The sequence below is a fragment of the Excalfactoria chinensis genome, chromosome 6 (assembly GCF_039878825.1).
Source record: "Excalfactoria chinensis isolate bCotChi1 chromosome 6, bCotChi1.hap2, whole genome shotgun sequence".
Classification (NCBI taxonomy): Eukaryota; Metazoa; Chordata; class Aves; order Galliformes; family Phasianidae; genus Excalfactoria; species Excalfactoria chinensis.
In genome coordinates this window covers 6,290,992-6,310,061 of record NC_092830.1, presented here as the reverse complement: position 1 = coordinate 6,310,061, position 19,070 = coordinate 6,290,992, and the positions used below count along the sequence as shown (strand labels likewise).

The 19,070-nt window shown below is 38.3% G+C and overlaps 1 protein-coding gene across 7 annotated transcripts in view; it reads right to left on the bottom strand.

Annotated features, from left to right (window-relative positions):
• Nucleotides 1-19,070, bottom strand: part of GRID1 (glutamate ionotropic receptor delta type subunit 1) — a 485,653-nt gene that overhangs the window by 216,073 nt on the left and 250,510 nt on the right. For all 7 annotated transcript variants that reach the window (XM_072339806.1, XM_072339809.1, XM_072339804.1 and 4 more), the window contains one exon: nt 6,769-6,974. In XM_072339806.1, the coding sequence (XP_072195907.1) occupies nt 6,769-6,974 (206 nt within the window). The remainder of the gene's footprint in view (nt 1-6,768; nt 6,975-19,070) is intronic.

Below are 19,070 nucleotides of genomic sequence, written 5' to 3'. Positions count from 1 at the left end.
TGTCTTTTCCAGCCTCAAGCATTTCTGATATTACATCAATTCTAAGCAGCCGCTTCTTATCACTAGATTGCTCCAATCAGTGCCTCAAACCATAGCATGCAGTTCTGAGTCATAGCTAAGTCCTCCACCATAGAGAGAGAGGAGAACACTTCTTTATAGCATAATTCACTAAGAAGCTTTGTCCATTTCACTTAAGAGCAATATCAGCAGCACTTCACTTAAAACTTTATCCAAGGAGCACTAAGGCGATTGCTCACAACACTCGTCTCTGTGAGACTTCAGAAGGATTTTCCACCAATTCATAGTGGAGGTGGAATTTTCCTTGTCAATAAAACCGTGATCTTCTCTTTAGGCAGTTCTTTTCCCACATTATTCTTCTCATCTCCACCTCCTCTATCTGGAACAGAAGCTGTGTGTCTTGCACTGTTATTCATTCAACAAACTGATCTGGAACTATCAGTTTTGATAAGCCTCAACTATGCTTCCATCAGATGCTTGTTCTTTTCACACACTTAATTCACATTAATTGTCAACTTTAACAACTGCTTATTGCTACAAAACAACCACAACAACAACAAAAAAACCCCACATTTTTAGAATGCCCTTTCTCTCCTTTAATTACATACCTGTTCCTTTCCAGATTCTTGAGTTTATTGTTCTGTTGTACCACTTGCTATTCAGTCACCTTCTCTTTCACTAGCCCTTCTGCTTTTATGCCTATGTTCAACATCACCTTTTCAGCACAAGAACAGCACAGTCTACACTGTTACCAGATGTCGCTACCTTGTTCTGCTCCATGCAGCCAGTTCTTGCACATACTGATTTAATGACATCCAAAAAAATGAAGTGATGCTCTATTCATGAGCCCAGTCAACAGAATCGAAACAGGAGATAAAATCCAGTTCCTTCAGAGCAGACATTTTATCTGTCATATTGAGGGATTTAGTAAGACTGCTAGTAAAGCAGTTTTTAGACTCATAACGACTTATTGCAACTCTTGCCAATGGACTCAATCTCCATAATCTTTTTTCTCCAGTGTTCCCCAGGCCTCAGAAAACTGCTGCGTTTTGTTGTTAGGGAAGTACAAAATTGGATGCAAGCCTCACTTTTCTCACAGTTGCAACACTCAGATTCAAAATTTGATGCAACATTACCAGCTGAGTCAAACAGAAATGGTTTTTAAAAGTATAATCACTTAAGCAGTGATATCTACCTGCAGTAGAATTTACATGAAGCTGTGTAAGCATTTAAGGAAGTTATTTATTCACCAAATTAGGAATTTATTGCCCTCTCTTCCCCGCACCCATAAATCTATAAACAAAAGTAAATGATTTCTTCCAACATATTCTTGCAGTGATCCTATTTTGTGGTTTATTGGGGTGGTTTTTTTTGGTTTTTTTTTTTTTTGCTAGTTTGTTTTTTGTGGGTTTTTATTTTTCTTGTAGCTAGTCCCAAATAAGTTTGCTTCTAAGTCAAATTATCCCAAAATGGGAAGCTTTGTTTTTCAGTCAGGTTGTGGCAGTCTAATGAGGTTTGTTTGGGTTTTAATTATAGCTAATACTCTCTTTAACCACAAAGAGTCTTACTGTGTTGCAGCTGTCAATGGCACACATGATTATAACTCTGAGAAAGAAACAGTAAATCAGATGGGGATTTGCTAAAAATCAGGCAGGTGTAATTTACCTCGAAGTATTCTACTACTGTATAGCTATTATTTCTAACTTCTGTTTCCAGCACTCACAAATCATTACCACCTCTTCAAACAAAGGAATTACCTTCTAAAAACAGAAGAGGCGTAATATTTTTTCCTGAAGTTATTCAGCCATGTCTCAAGATGTTTATATACTGTATATAAAACAGAAATACAGACTAATATGCTGTATACTTGCAAAGAAAATACAAAAGAGATATACGCCAATACGAAATACCAAGTGCCAGAAAATCAGTATTAAACTACTTTTTTCCTGTTAAATTCTGAAAAATAAAAGTCTTTGCTTCTTATGAAAAAAGCTTTCACACATTTAGTTGTGGGTGCAGTGTTCAAGATGCCATAAATAATTCCTCTGATCAAGTAATCGCATGTCACTGACTGCAGGAGGGAAAGAGAGAAGTCACAAGAATGCACTGGTCACAGACAAGTGCCAACTGAGTACTCCAGAAACAAGGTACTCAGCAACTTGAATGACCAAAGACAAAGGAAGGCCACACATCACTGTGAAACAGGCAAAAAGCAGAACCTCTTCTTTTCATTTTCTTTCTTTTTCCTTTTACCTGTACAGAACCACATGGGATATGAGCCAGAGAAAAAGAACAGTCATTACTTTCCAGGGTGTACACAGAGGTGACTACATAAACAGGGCAGAGATAAATGACAACTCCTTAACAATACTGGTAACATTGTGGAAGCGGATATCTTCAGCTGCTATTGGGATTGCAGTGATTCAGATCACCCTGCCTCAACAATTCAGGGTTTTAGCATTATCTTTTAATGCAATTAATCTGCTCTCTATTATGCATGTTTTATTTTTGCTTTTTACTTCTTTGCAGTACTAGGCATATGACACTCAAAGTGCTCTGCTTCCAGCTGACATGCTGCAGTGATATGCATACATACTGGGCACCTTATTGCAGTAAGCTTTCTACCTTACACAGGCAGGACAGACTTGCAAGTAATAATATCATTCTCAAAGGCCTATCTAAACAGAAATATTTTGCACTTCACTGAAGCTGCCAAAACAAGACATGCTGAGTTGAAGGTTTTGTAAAGCCAAGAATTCCTTCTCTTTTCAAATCAATAACCACATGCAACTGTTACAGTTTCCGCTTCACTGGTTTACAAAAGTGCAAGTGATAACACTGGGAAGTAGGATGACCCAAGTCTATAAAGCAACTGATGTCACCTATGGTTTTAAAGAAAAATCTCATCAAAATATACAACCCAAACAAACCAAACAAGTTCTGTGAAAAAGAAAAACGAGAGCCTCAGCAACTGTTAATATAAATCTGCAATAGGAAACTTAAGAAACCCTAAACTACAAGATCTCTTCCTCCTCTTCAAATACTCTGTGTAAAAAATGTATGAAGTCTAAATTTATTCACACAATAAATGTTTCCTGATAGGTCTTCAGGAGGACCCCTGGGTCATCTAGCACATTCCTTCAAACTAGTGCAGGAAAGATAGCTGCACTAAGCTACCCAAGCGTTTTATTTAGCGTGCTCTTGAATGCCCTGAAGGACAATGCCTTGCTGACCTCTTGCCAACCGCTCACTATGTCTAATTGACCTCCCTGGGAGAAAACTTGCCTTGTTTAGCTTCAGGTCATAACTTCCTGTTAGACCACCCATCATCACCTCAAATTATTCCTCCTCCTCCTCCTCTCATGTTTCTTCTCAAATATGTCAGTTACACTCCCGTAGGCAGGCTGTATGTACTGTGCTCCTGAGACCTGTCTGCACAGGTCACGCTCTCCTATCCTTTTATCATTCTTGACACCAATCTTTGAACTGTTTTCATGTCTCTATGTAGCGCAGAGCACTTAATGATAAAAGCAGTACCTACAAATGTACTTCTACTTGCAACTGAAAAAACATATCCATTGGCAAGTGGAAGAGCCAGGCAGAACCTGGCTGCCTCTATAAGCTTGTCTTACAGAGGGAGCCTTCTGAACTTCATACCCTGGCACAGGGGCCAAAGACAGTAACAGCCATGTGTCCAACCTCCATCTCCCACTTACTGAATTTCCCTCTTTTCTGGTCTTAAAAAAAATAGTAATAAGTCACCTCTGCTCTTACATGCTTACTTGTAGAAGAGAATGGTCTTACATGCAAACTGAACAAGGGCACCAGGCCAAGCACACACAAGAAGGATCTCTGCAGGTGGAAAAGAAAGCATTTTTCTCTCTTCCTCCCTTTTCTCAGAGTCAGGGCAATCTGGTAGCATAATAACCAACCTTTAAAACCTATTAAAATGTCAGTAATCTCTGCTGCAGTAAGGCTGACACAGAATCTGGCACTGAAAATACATAGCCGGTAAAGTAAAACCAGTGCCTAAACAAAAACAAAGAGAGAAAAATATCTTAAAATAGAGTTCTTCTGTGCTTCAGAAAGGTTTTCATATATGAGATTTCAGAGTCCTCTATCTTTAGATCTCATCTGAAGTTAGATGGGATCTCTCTTGCCCACCCAAGAGATGATGAGCAGGACTGAAACATGGAACCATTTTTTAGAGGGAAAAATGTATCACTTTCAATATCAAACAAGCAAAATAAATCTTGTGCCTGCTTCAAATGACTGGTAGGGATGACTTCTGCTTAGAAAAAAATTGTTACAATCATTCATGTCAGGGTTCATAATCCAGACAGCCCGAGAATGTCTCCTGTTTTTATGATGCGTTCCACAAGAGGGTCTGTATGAAACACTTCAAAAAGAAAATAAAAATCAAGATTTGTCGTTTAGCCAATGGATTTTAATCAAAACTGACTGAAGTTGCTCTGAGAGACTTTTCCTCAACTACGAAATGTCACCTAAGTAACTAATCTTAATAAGGAATCTCTGCTACAAACAGAATTTGCATTGCCTGAAATTATACATGGGATCACAGGGTGGCAGAGGCTGTCGAGGTCCTCTGGGTCCATCGGGCCCAACCTCAGTTCCAGCAGGGACAGCCTGAGCAATGGCCCAGGGCCACATCCATGTGGCTGCTGAAGGTTCCAAGGAGGAGATGCCACAGGCATCCTGTGCCAGTGCCTGTCCCCCTTACAGGAAAGAAGCACTTCCTGAATTTTTGGAAACAATGCATTAAATCCAAATCCTTCTCTTTAAAATCTTATTTTTAATGTGAGTTAAGAAAAAACAAACAAACAAAAAACCCAACAACCAAATTAAATAAACCCAAATTTTAAAAATCATGTCTTTGAACCTTTCTTCTTAGATTGCCATTTAGCTCTTAGAGATTTATTTTTTCCTGCAAATATTATAAGAAAAATTTTCGCATCCTCATACAACGTCCAAGCCGTATTACTGCTAGTGATCCAGCTACAGTCTTTATCTTAGAGCATGAAATACTCCCTAACTGTGGAAATATGTAAGCAAAAAGGAATTTTCCTTCTACTGTTGTATCTTGTGAACAATGTATTTCAGTAAATTACATGAAAACATGTATTTCAATCAAGCAGAAAGTTATTATTCCGGACTATCTGAACTTACGCTGCAGATAATCAGCTACACTTACTGCCTATGTCCAGCCTCCAGTATTGAGGGATTCTTTCCTACCTCACAAACCTTGCATCTTGATTCTTTTAAGAGCTCCTTTCAAAGATTTACATTTTCTTTTATAAAGCTTTTCTGAATCAATCAGGATTCAATACAGGAAGATTGCCAAATAAATTACTTTTCATTTCTGCCTACAGTTAAACCCCTGCAGGGATCTGGAAATATATCAAGATCATTAGCCTTAATGCCTATAATAGACACTGCTTTAAGGTGAAGTGAGGAGTAAAACAGTTTAATACATTAGCCTCTACACCCAGGAGACCTGCAGGGTCCTGGCCAGGCTTGCATGTAACTCCTGATAACATCTGCCCGAGTTTGGGACACTGAAAGGCAAGGGACCTTCTAGCCAGTGCACATCACAATAAAACACACATGACAATTTCCGTTCAGTGCCTGGCTTGGAAACATTGTGAGGACCTCCTGCAAAACCAGTCTCACCTGTGTTTGCTGGAGGTCTGCTATGAAACAAATAACACTACTGATTGAGCTGTGTAAGTTAACTGTACTTCTAAGGCATGAACTCCCTTGTTCCTTGACTGAAAATCCTTCTGCATGCATAAACACAACTGAAGTCTGTTGCTGTGCTCACTCCTGTTCAAACTACTCCTTTTGCCATGTTTATATATGATAAAATTAACTCAATTAGTTTTAAAAATTACCACTGAACATAAATATGAAGGATTTACTTATGTTGCAATCTTAAAAAAAGACAACAAAACTGATCATTAGAAACAAGTCACATCCTTATTTTAGTTTCTTGGTTCAGTCTTATCCATGGATGGTTAAAAAAAAAGCCCAATTCTTCACTAATGAACGTAAGTGAAAGTTAGGCTGAGGATCCAACTCATATTCTCAACTCTGACATATAAAATGCTCTGCAAAATAATCCATTATTTAATATTTTAAAGGCTGGATAAAACTAATTAGTGCCAAAAATTACCCCTTAGCACAACATTAATTATGAGTTCGCCCAACAGCCACATCCCTGTCCTAATGAGCATTAATGACTCCAAGAAATCATCAAGAAAAAGGCAAACATACAATTCCTAGTTTGTACTTGAGAAAAAACTGATTCAGCCGCCAAACATCAGTAATGCACAATTCTGCAACAAGTCTGGAGATTTCCAAAGATGATCTTTTCAAACACGTTATGTTTCATTTCTAATATACCATAGTAGATTTTCCTGTCACTTGAAGACAGTGGTTAAAATCCAAGTCAAGAGTATTGGTACAAAAGACAACAAATGCAAAAGAGTAATTTCCCCACTCAACTATTTGCATTGAAAGCACCCACCACCACCCCATTTGCATTTACTGCAAGGTTGGCACTAAATGATGTACATTACACTGTTATACTCTGAAAATGATCTGACAAAGAACATTTGATGCTTATCAACCACCACTATCAAAATCTACCACTTCCAAAAACCTGGCCAGGTATCACGTAAGTCATCATATACATTCTTGAAATGATTATAAAAATAACTGTTCACTGACCTCGTTAATAAATGTCTGGGCTCCCCGTGGACTTAGAAGTAAGATAGCCCTTCGTAATGTGTCCCGATAGCGGTTCAGCTCTTCTGTTTTCATTGTAGTGAAAAGGTTGGCAAAGACTCTGCTGATGTTCCTGTCCACTTTTTGTAATGACACATCAAGTCCCAGCCTGGAGGCCTGATCGAGAAATCCCTGCAGTCCACGTATATCTGTAACACAGGAGCAAAAAATAAATTTAAAAAAAAAAAAGGAAGAAAAAAAAAAGAGCGCTGCATCAATCTCTGCCAATTAGACAAGCATCACTAATTAAGTGGAAAAATACTTCTTTTTTCCTTTGGTGCTGCAGAAGAGCATTCCACACAGCCTCGCAGGTCTAGGGCAGCAGTTGCTTACAGCTCCCTTTCATAGACAATGGCAGCAGAGAAAGCCCATCAATTCCCTTCCCTAGAGGTCTCTGAAGCACTCTTTGAAAGAGCAGAACATGTAGTGTCATGGCTGTGGATACCTCCTCCAGCAGCTCGAGGACACAGGGCTGAACCCTGAACTGAGACAGTCCCACCCCTAGCAAATCGCAGCTGAAATGCAGAAAGCCAACAGGAGATGGTGAAGCAGGGGAATAAAGCTCTCACCCCTAAGCCTCCCTCCTTCTTCAACCTGTCTCATATAAGATAATGCATGCTTTTCTCTTAAACAAAAAAGAGACGTTCAGCATACATACAGCCCTCCTTTTTATTTCCCCTTCTACAAATCTATGAAGCAGTACACAAAGCTCCAAACTGCTAGGTTATATTAAACTGTAAAAAATAAAATAAATTGGAAAAGAAGCATTTTAATAGGGAAAATGATGCAAACAAACCCTTCATGATCTGTTTATTTGAGCTCTGTCCCTCAACTTCAAGCTGACTGAACAAAATAAGTTTTGCTAACCCAATTTTTAGGACATTAACATGGAACAACACACATTTCATTATACTTTCATGCTGAAAACTGCTGGTTCAAACTGTACTCTGTCTTCATGACTATCAGCATTTTTCAATAATAAATGTCTGAGTTTTTATTTGGTAGTGAAATCTCAAGCAAGGAAAAGGTCAATGCTTATATTGAACCAGGTTGCTCTCAATATTAATAGTGACCTGACAGCAGCTGTATCATGTATAAAGGAGCCCTTCATTTTATTTCAAATATGTATAACTTGTCTTGATATAAGGTATTCTTAACTCCTCATATTCACTTCTCACACTTCTATTATGAAAGTTCCTGGGTGAGACTCAACAGTGCAAGTTAGAGTTAACCATACAAATATGTAGCCTTTTTAAAGCAATAAGAACAAAACACTTGGGACAGTTTCATGGAAGGCAGCATTGCTGCTTTGTTAAATTGCAGGGGTTGCCCACTGTAACTCATTTATCAGATTTATCTCAAGCTGAATGATCTCTATATCTATAAACTAGATTGTAAAACCTGCTTTTGTTTGTTTAATTCTGAAAGTAAGAAAGCTCTGATAAAATTTTACTTATCAATACAGGCACCACTGAAGAGAAGGGATCAAAATCCAGCCTTATTCAAGAAAGCAGAATTCCTTGTTGCCTCATATGAATACGCTCTTAGATCACTACTGATCTTGATGTGACATGACCATGAAATATGAACTTTCCCCACAAGAGAAGTGCTGTAGGAGACATAACGAAAGTAACATCTTGCCAGGTTGCACCAGCTGAAGGTCTTAAGTTCAACATCAATTAAAGTAAGTAGTAAATACTAGATCCAAGACTAAAACATTTGAAAGTTACCTTGAGTATATTCATGCTTCTATCTACACATGGAAATGGTTGTTACTGTGATTCACACAGATTCAGGAAAGGGGCACAACTATGGAGAAACTTCAGAAAAGAATAGAAACGATGCTAGTGATGCGACGACCACAGCAGACTGAACTTGAACAGAGTTGCTAAGATGATGCCTCCAGCCAAGCCCATGCTCAGGACAGGTCCCCTCGTGGGGTTCTGCTGGTGACACAGGCAAGCCCACAGCAGCTCTGTCATTCACAGATTATCTGCTAGTCTCTAAAATCCTGAGTCACTGAGGAGAGGATGCCAGAGGAATTCAGCACTCGTATAACTGCTAAATGCTGGTTGCTGAAATAATGACAGTGACAAACAACTGTTGTCTACAGGTTAAAGTATTTCATTAAAGTTGTCAAGCCAAGTTTGGATTTCACTAATTTAAATTCAATAAACTTGTGTTCATTGCTATACATATGCTCACTTAATGGGTCTGTGATACTAGAAAAATATTTTTTTAATGCCGTTTAGTCCTTCAAGAATGACTGCAGTGCTTGACAAACAGCAAGCAAATATGCTTACAAAATACACAGCTCACTAGCAAGCTGATGTCTGTGTAAGCATCTGAAGTCTTCACTGCAAACAAAAGGTTGCTCACCAAAAACTGACCATTCTGACATTGCTCTGGCTATTTTTGCCTTATTTCAGCTGATCCCCCAAAACCACTGGTTAGAAAAACTGCAGACCAGCATAAAATCCTTGATGGATATGGGAAGACAGTTTGGAATTGGAAGAGCATTTTGTATTCTCTCACAGCAGTTTGTATTCCCTCACAATTTTTTTCCCAGAAGAAAACAGCCTACTTCCTAATTTAAAGAAACGGAAAGGACTCACATTTTTTCTAGCTTGACAACAAAGCAAACTCTGAGATGGAAGAAACTGTCCAAGCTCAAGTGTACAAACACAATCTGTCAGTTTTTCACAGATATAAATGAATGTGAATTTATTCAGTGTTGGCAATTAGAAAGAATTGCATGACTGTATCTTCCTCAGTGCTGACATGTCTGTTCCTACACGACACTGAAGAGGAGGAGAAGGCTTGGTGGGAACTCAGAAGTGGAAGTGGGAATTGAAGAGCAATTTGCAGGGGTGAGTAACCAATTCAGCTGCCTGACTAATGGGACCTTGCTTCTCAAATCATTATTTGCTATTGTTACCAAGAGGACAATCAATTCTTAAAAAGTATGAGTACAGGAACACACAAACACATGCACATATGCAGGAGCATCTGCTTATAAATCATAATGAATTAAGCTCAGCTTTATTTTGTCTGACATATCACATAAGAAAATAACTTGATCTCCTCATTTTTTTCTACATTTAGCCAGTCACAAATCCACACAAGGTAAAATAAAACCAGATCTTTGTTCCACGGTAGTTCAAAGAAATATTAATAGAAATACAACTGTGATTTCTATAAGTGCATTGGTTAAGTGAATGTGCTTTATCTCCTGTAGTCTTAACATTGACTCTTTATGTTTTATTAATGTTCAGATTCACAAGAATTATCCTGAACTACTACTACTAATTTCTCATGCCCAGTCATTTCATACTTCATAGTAATAGCACAGCAGTCTAAACTCAATAACTGTTAAAACACTTCTACCTAGACTGTCTGATAAAGAAAACAGCCGTTTGCTGTATCTACACAACCTACACCCATCTGTGCCTTTCGCAGTTCCTTTAGTTCAGGTTGTAGCCTATACTCAACCACAAAAGTCACTTTGTGTGATTCTAAATGATCTAACTGCCCATGTATACCCAGTTCGTGCACATTTAACATGGTAAGCAGAACTTCAGAGACAACCCCTGAAATTCTTTCTTCAAATATCAACTTCTTGGCAGTGATGCAACCAACACCTCCGCTCAGCAAAATGACACTAGGCACAAAAAAAGGTGAATCTCTCTCATAAAAATTATCCCTACAATAATGGGATATGTATCTATTCTCAAATACAGTCATGTGAAATCAGCAGGTTGTAACTGGAACTAACTCAGAACTATGTCCTTCCACTTACATCTGGCTTGGGAAAAAACTGCTGTAGCTGAGAGCCCTTTTCTTCATTCTGAGAGACACGCCTTGTATTCAGATTTGACAGCAAAAGATTGAGAAGATCTTTTTTTTTACTGTGACTATAATACAAAGGCAAGCTATAAAAAGGGGGGATTTATTGGACTATAAGATAAAATCATTTACCGCTTGAGATCACTGTGCAGTTTATTGGAAGACATCTCTAAAAGCATAATACCACATGTGTATTAGCTTCCACTAAGTAAAGCTTCATGTCATTTACAAAGCAATCCCTTTTTATATTATCATCTGCAATCTTGATTACAGAAAAGAAGTTTGTAGAGTCTATAATAACGTTTACTGTCACCAAATGGTAATATCTGATTCTTGGCCTTGACACAAACAGCTGAAAGCTGACATTTTTGTGTGAAACAGCTGTACAATTGGGCACAACTGGCCTCCAAGGATGGCCCATGGCAGAAAGGAATTTCCAGGAGGTAGAGAGCAGTATATTGTCCATTCAACATCAGTTTCCTAACCCCAGCTGACATAAAAAGAAGCAGCATGTGACCAGGGAATGTGCCACCTTGGGCAGAAAAAAGCCTTAAGGAAACAAGCTGGATCTGAAGGGTAGGCTGGAGAAGCTCCAAGAAATAATTTCACACTCTCTCACTCTTATCCATCCATCAAGCACGTAAATTTTAGGAGCACTGAAGTATCATCACCAAGCTGTATTTTCAAATAACCCACACCAATCTTTTCACTTGCACATTTGTAAAAGAGAAAAGTAAATAAGTGTGAAAAACAATGAGATCAGGCAGAAAAGGCTGAGCTTTTGAGTTCTCATTTTCTTGAAGGTATGCTCTATACTTCACACTTTTTCTTCAGTATTCTATTTATTTGCGCATAATTTTGGCAATATTTTTAAGCAGTAAGAAGTGTGTCAAAGAGAGTTGGATGGTTTCACTATTTTAGCACTTATACACTTCTAAAAATATATTCCATTTTCCCAACATTTGAGAAAGAATATCGAGGCATTTTTTCCTTGTCCTTCAAGAGAAAACAAGAAAAAAAAAATCCTTTTCTTAACGGGTATTTCTTACTTTTAATAAAAGAATATTCTGCTTTATTGCAGGTTCGTCTCTTTTGACTACAAATGGTGCATAATATTTCCCACTTGTAATTTAGTTTCTTTAGGCAGTATAAAATACACATGTAGAATTCACTGATTTGGAAGATAATCTACAAGCTCTGAAACGGCTCTCCTAAACCACTTCATTTTCATGGGTCTCCTTTCATTTTAACCCCTTTCCACAATCGCAAACTGTTTACATAAGAAATAAGGAATAATAAGACCGACCAAAGAAACGGATGCACATCCTGGAGATCAGACCTCTACTGCATTGTACACTTTCTGAATGAATGATTTTGAATATCATTTTTGGGTTCTTGCTAGAGATAATAACCTGCCTGAAAGATTTGACTATACGCTGCTACTTTAGAAAACTGAAAGTAGACATACATCAGAAGTGGCTCCTCTTCTTATGTTAATAAGTAACAAAGTTCTCTTCCTTCAAAACAATAGGGAGTAGATTACTGCTTATGCTTCCTGATGGGAATTACTTCATACATACCATCTAGAACAATTCAACTTCCAGCAAGCACTGAGATTTTCAACCTAAGAGACACACAATGCAATTCTAACTGTGTGAGTAGAGTGTTTAGACCAGAAAAAAAAACCAACAGCAAAGTCCATTATAATATGTTATGCATCCAATACAAGATATGACAAGGATATTTCAATGTACATTCCCATTAGAACCCAATGGAAATGTGATTTTCTATTTCTAAAAAGCCTGTTTTTCCCCTCTGTTCTTACAGTCTCTCACTGTGCATGTAACACCTCTCTCCACCTACCGCATGTCTGTCTGTATATTTCAACAGTCAGCACCAAGGTAATTGCTGACAGCCAGATCATTCTTATACAAATGATGGAATGCACCATTTCTACACTCTGTGATTTAGTTATCTCATTCTTAAGTATTACCTGAAAAGCTTTCTGCTACAAAGACCTGTTCTGCTCATTACATGCTTTTAGACATGCCAGGAATCAAAACAGCAGTTTTCTAATTTCACTCAGTAACTAACACTCATACAAGTACAATAAATCCATGAAGCCACAGCTCTACTTCAACAAAACACAATAGTATTATTTTCTTATTATTATTCAGCTTCATAAGAACAGCTATACAGATTAGACCAATTGAGAAGCTCTGTCTTGGTCTTTAACCTGTTTGGAATAAATGGTGTAAAACAGGAGCAGTCACACAGCAGTACTTCCCTCTAATGCTCTCCCATCAGTTCACAGTTGGCAGCAGAGGGAATACATCAGGGAGGTGTAGTTCCTGTGTATTTCTATGCTAAATTTCTGCATCATAACCCTCAGGGCCTCGGTGGCTACGTCCTTCATAGACTAGTAGTTTTCCCTTTAGCCCATGTAAACTATAAGCAGTCAGATTAGTGCATCTTCAGCAGTTTTAAACTGGGAATTTCCAGGGACTCAGTGGTCTTTCTCCTCACCTATTTTTTCCCCACTTTCTTAGTTGTACTAGTATAGATCAAATACACAACAACGTGCCAGTGCTGGCTCTGCTGGACCAACCAGGCACTATGCAATGCCCTTCAGACCTAGAAGCTGCATCACCTCTTCTCACAAAAGCTACAGGGGGAAAAAAAAAAAAAGTAAAATTCTGAGATTTCTGGAAAGAATAAAGCAGACTGGCAGAAGTGTAAGCTTTGAAAAATACAAGGAACATTGATTTGCCATTTAAATCTGGATCACAGGCTGACATTTGACCACTTCTCAGAAGAAACTGAAAATCTTACCGTGTGTTTCGATATGAATGCAAAGGTCTAACCAGAACCCCTTGCGATATCAAAGGCTGACTCTGTATAAGGAATTATTTTCAATAAACAGGTACACTACATGCATAGATCCCTTTATTACATTTTTAAATAACAAAAAGGTTCTTCAAATAGAGACTCAACAGCTCTCAGTGATTTTTCACTCCTGAATGGATGAGAGAGGGACAGAAGAGATAGAAAGTCAGATTTGTTGCATGTACAAGAAAACGTTTGCAGATTTGATTTGCAGTAGGAGACAGATGTGACTATTAATAATATTAAATGTTACATATAATGAGAAAATAAACTCTACACAACTGATGCTTCATACCTGAAGCAGCTGATCTGGTCTGAAGGTAACTGAAGCTCCTCAGGAGGCCCAAGAGCAGAAAAGCTTTTTAAAGGCTACAACAATCCTTTCTCATTTAGCATGAAAGCTCAACTACAAGTCCCTCCTGCTGGATTTTAATGCTTAGCATTCAAAAGCACAAGGCAAACCACCTCAGGAAATTCATTACTGTTGGAAAAAACGTGGACATATGCTTCAATTGTTGTAAAAAGGAAATTCACTGGAGAACCAGCATTTCTATTCAAATCACTCATCCAGTTCTTCCAAGTGCAATAATTGCCAACTGTTTGTCCAATGGTGAACCACTTAAATGAGCTGTAATAGCTCCTCATCTCATTATTGTTGCTAATACATAAAAACACTTCTGAGGACAATATGTAGTGTTAGTGCTATAAAAATAGAGATATTGACAGACATCATGAGTTTGCAGACATACATCTTAAGTTTAAACAAATGACTGTTTTATATCATTTAAATCATCTCAAAGTAAAGAAGATAAACTAGTAAGCCTGATATTTGCTCTGGCTGAGTGTAAGTAGTTCTAAGCCTCCATCTACCAAGACATGAGGAAAATGTATTTTTCATCTTTTGGAGAGTTGAGATGAATCTTTTTAAAGCCACATGATTTTACATAGAAATCTGAACGAAAATCTAAGGCTGGGGTTTTGGGACTGCAGGGCTGCTTGCTTTAATGCACTTCTTACTGTTGTTACTGCATTTTAAGTTTGGTTATTGTACTTGGACACATGATGTGCATCCTTCAAAAATAAGTCCAGTCACCCTAAATTAGATAAACAATTGCAAACAAGTGAATCCTGAAATAGCTTGAATGGATAGAGGAAATGTCTTAAATAGAGAGGTGAAAGGCATCTCTTCACCTTGAAAGAAAACCTGCAGTCACCTGAGAATTTGAAAGAGATTCCTTCTTTGTAGCTATGCAAAGACAAGTGTGCATAGCCAAATGTCCAGCAGAGAGAAGAAGAAATCACTCCCTTTGATATAAATGGAATGCAGAGTGACTGTCCCTCTCGTTTAAATCAACTTTAAAAACTACACATTCCAATCTCAAGAGAGACTGCAATAAAATTCCTGCAGATAAAGAAATTAAATTCCCCCTTGAGGAAAGGCTACTGGCAGGAAGACCTTATTCTTTTATATGTGCAACTGTAATTATTGCTCACATTTATATACCACCTTTCAGCTAAGGTGCTCAATGTACTTTATAAACACCTGCGCTGTATAATAAAGTATACACTATAAATACACATTACAGAAGCGAGTTGCTGTTATACCTACTTAACTACATGTCAGCAAATCATAATTCAACTCCGTTGAGGAAACATTCTCCCTCTGCAGTGTTTCTGTAGGTTCAAGCAAAAGTCAGAAGCCCCAGGCACACAAGTGGCAAACAGGCTCTCAGAGCTGCAAGTTCTCGTGTTGGTGAGACCATCTGGGGGTTGAGCTCTCACTGATAAACTGTGACTTCTAAGTTTACTGCTTCTCAGCCAGTCTCAGGTTTGGACAACCACATCCTTACTGATGTGTGTTTCATAATATCTCCAAACCTTTATGCTAAGAAGTCTAAATGACGCAGTGGTTGTTGCAAAAGTTTCCATTCCTCTTCTTTCCTTTTCAGAGCATTCAACACAATTTCAGTGTGGTGGCACAGAAGTCCACCCTGAGCCAACCTCAAACTATGTGGCATTTGTTGACTGGCTGACAAGTCAAGGACAACGGTGAGCATATTTTTAGGTCAGAACTCAGGAAGAAGAACCCTGTGGCCACCCTCTGTTTTTCAAACATTGTTAATCAAGCTGTAATTAGAAGAGTGACAGCTGAAATCTGGAACTTTCCTTTCCTTGGCTTTTCTTTTCCTTGTGAGCCACTTGCTTCACAAAGTGTATTTTTCTACAGACACTGAATGCACAAGATCAGAAAAATTATGCATTGTTCTTTCCTTTACATTTTGAAGCTCATTTCTGCAGTACTGCCTCTATCTAACCATATAAAATCTACTACAGGCTCCTCTGTTTCCCACTGTAGTCTGTTAAAAGTGAGGTAAGATGAATCCCTACTGAGATAACAATTCTCTTGTGGTAGCATGAGGGAACTGAAAACAAAAACTAAGTTCATGTCACATATAATGACCATCAATTAGTCTGTGTCGTAGTAAGAAATCAACAAAAAGCCAATTGCTAATTATCCATTTGCATTATGACAACCACTTCTAGTATAGAATCATAGAATCATAGAATTACCCAGGTTGGAAAAGACCTCGAAGATCAGTATGATGGCAAACACAAGTATTCTATTCTCCAGCAACATGACTGATCCCAGAGGGGAAAAAAATAAGAAAAAAATAAAAAAAGTAAAAAAGAAATTCTGGAGAATAAAAACATGAATTTACTTATATTTGTCATCAGCTAAAATATCCCCAGGCATCCCTCTGTTAGCTCCACACGTATGAAAAATAACGAGTAATGATTACTGAACTGGTAACACCAAGGTAGCTCGCTGTACCAAGATTAGTGCCAAAAGATTCTCCACTCCTCATACTGTAAACAAAAGTAACACATTTTAACAGAATGAAAAAGGAGATGGTTTAGGCCTTTAGTCCTACAAACATTCAAGCACTTATTCAGTTTTGTGTGAGGAATCTCAGCGCCAAGTCCCCTCCCACGTATGAAATCTCTCAGCATACAAATAAGGGTTCACATAGATACTGCACGCTGTGATTTATTCCTGCGCTTATGATCAAGATAAACACTTCAGCTGTGTAGAGTGCACTCCTACCTTTCAGGATGCAAAGCCCTTTTTTCTTTAAGTAGTAACAAAAAAAGAAACAAGCACAATCCTCACACCCTTTCAACCAGCCCTCCTCTCCAAACTTCAGGCAGGTACTTACCAGTTTGTAGCTGTATTGCACCACGCAGCTATTCGGAAAGCACAGCAAACTTGCTCCTGAAAAGCATGCTTTCCATTGGTTTTATACGTGCCCAGACAAGTGTAATTTCCCACGTTTCACCAAGGCACTCCATTACAAAAGTAAAAGCCATCTTGAAAACATAGCTTTTCTTCTTCACTTAATTACATTTGTATAGAGCAGTAGCAAAGAGAAATATTTACAAGCCTTGAAAAATACTGTCCCCTCATTGAGGGTTCTCTCTCAATTTACTTCAGTGACAGTAGGTTGTTTATTTGCATACTTACAGACTATAGCACATCCCATAAATACATATATATATGTATGCGTATCCCATACAGATAAATATATATATTCAAGAAAATGAAATAACAGCTATATGCCTCAGTAAGTTTTAATTGAGAGATTAAATAGTGGGATTCATCAAGACAGAGTTTAAGTGCAACTCCCCTAAAATCTGCCAAGCTTATTTCTCCTGAATATAACTGAATATGAAGGCCAGTTAGGAAGCCCAACATACCCTAAGGTCAACATGAAGAGGTCTACTTTGTCTCCCCTAATTAACCTAATTCCTCAGCTAATATCTTGTAAATTACTGGAAAGGCATTAGGCAATTCTGAATGCCACTGGGAAAAGACTTATCATTAGAAAAGGATGTGAGGAACACTGCTGGCTGAGCAGCACCGTGCAGGTGCCGATAGCATCCATGCGGGCCGGCAGACCTGCACATCTTAGCATGGCTCACCGAAGCAGACACTGTGCTAATTGCAGTTACTTCAAATAAAGCAGCGGCTTGGAAGAAGAGGAGAAGTTATGCCAGAGAGGATAAGATAGTATGTTACTGCCAGGCATCCAAAGGTCCAATCGATCAGGTAAGGACAAGACTTTAACATAATTACTAGATTCTCGTTTTCTTACCCTTCAGAAATAGCTGGAGAGAAGGAAACAGTGCTATCTCCATAGGCAATAATGCAGTGAAAGGAAAACGGAAAAGATTGAAAATACAACTAAAAAATTCACATTAATTTTACATAATTTAATGCCCAAGAGGAGAAAAAAGCACACTAACTCTGCTCAGCTCATGAGAACTACTCAGCATGTCATGCTTTACAACAAAAGCATGGAAAATCTGTTTGAACTCCAGATGAACTAGCTACAGGTTTTCAGCTTAATACACAAGTTTTTATCTTTATCTTTTATTTTATTCCTCACTCCAGGTAGAATCAATCCCAGCTTTTTTTCCTGAGACATCACACACTGAGCTCTGCCTCTTTATAGCTGTAAGGTAGCTTCCGTGTACTGTAAATAATCAGAAACACAATGATGAGATAAGGGCTCTGCCTCACATTCTCCTAGCCCATTCATGCTCCATGTGCAGATAAAGCCTATTTTAGCTTTCTTACAGCTTAAGCATAAACATCATGATAATCGTAGGGCTCTGATGCTACTCAATACACACTAGCATTTCTGTGTCTTCAAAGTGTGTCTGATTGTTATAATTAATGAATTTTTGGGAGGTGTGAGGCAAGTGACTTCTTAGCAGAATGTGACATAGATCACTGAAACACCACTTCTTCTAAAAGCCAGTTGGAAACCTTTAGAAGGCTGAGAAATTGTCTTTTAGACATCTCCGTTATTTTAGTGTCTTAGGTTCATTTCAGTTCAGGTATTCAGAATCCCTTCATTCATACATACATACAATCATCCATTCGTACAATCATTCCTCACACTGTCACAAATGTTGCTCTTGGTCACTGAGTACATTAACGGTCTGTGCCTCCCTTCTTCTCACCCTTAGCATTTATTTAGATCCTTCCTCTGATATAAAACTACAGTGACTTATACAGCAGCACAGACAATATAGTTCAAGGAATGAGACAACCATGTAAGCTGCTGGAAACACCCTTATTTCAAAACCTCCTGGCAAGCAGTTGCAGATGCAGTTTCACACTTCATTTCCTTTGACATGTCCCCAGAACCACTGTTGTGTGTATCTAGTGACAGTATTTGAAACCTCACATCCCAGCCACCTCCAAGGCTCTAGTACAATATCTACCGCTTGCATGAAGAAGAATCATTTTTTTTCCCCTGAAAACAAGTACTCACTGTCTGTATGAACACAGCTCTTTTGCTCAAAGGAGCGGAATGAGCAAGCAGCAAAATGTGCTTTAACACCAGAAAGAGAAGGGGCTGGAAGTTAGGCTCTTGAGAGTGACTAGGTCACTGATTAAATTCTTCATACAGCAAGATCTATTTCTTATGTAAAGTGTCTAACAC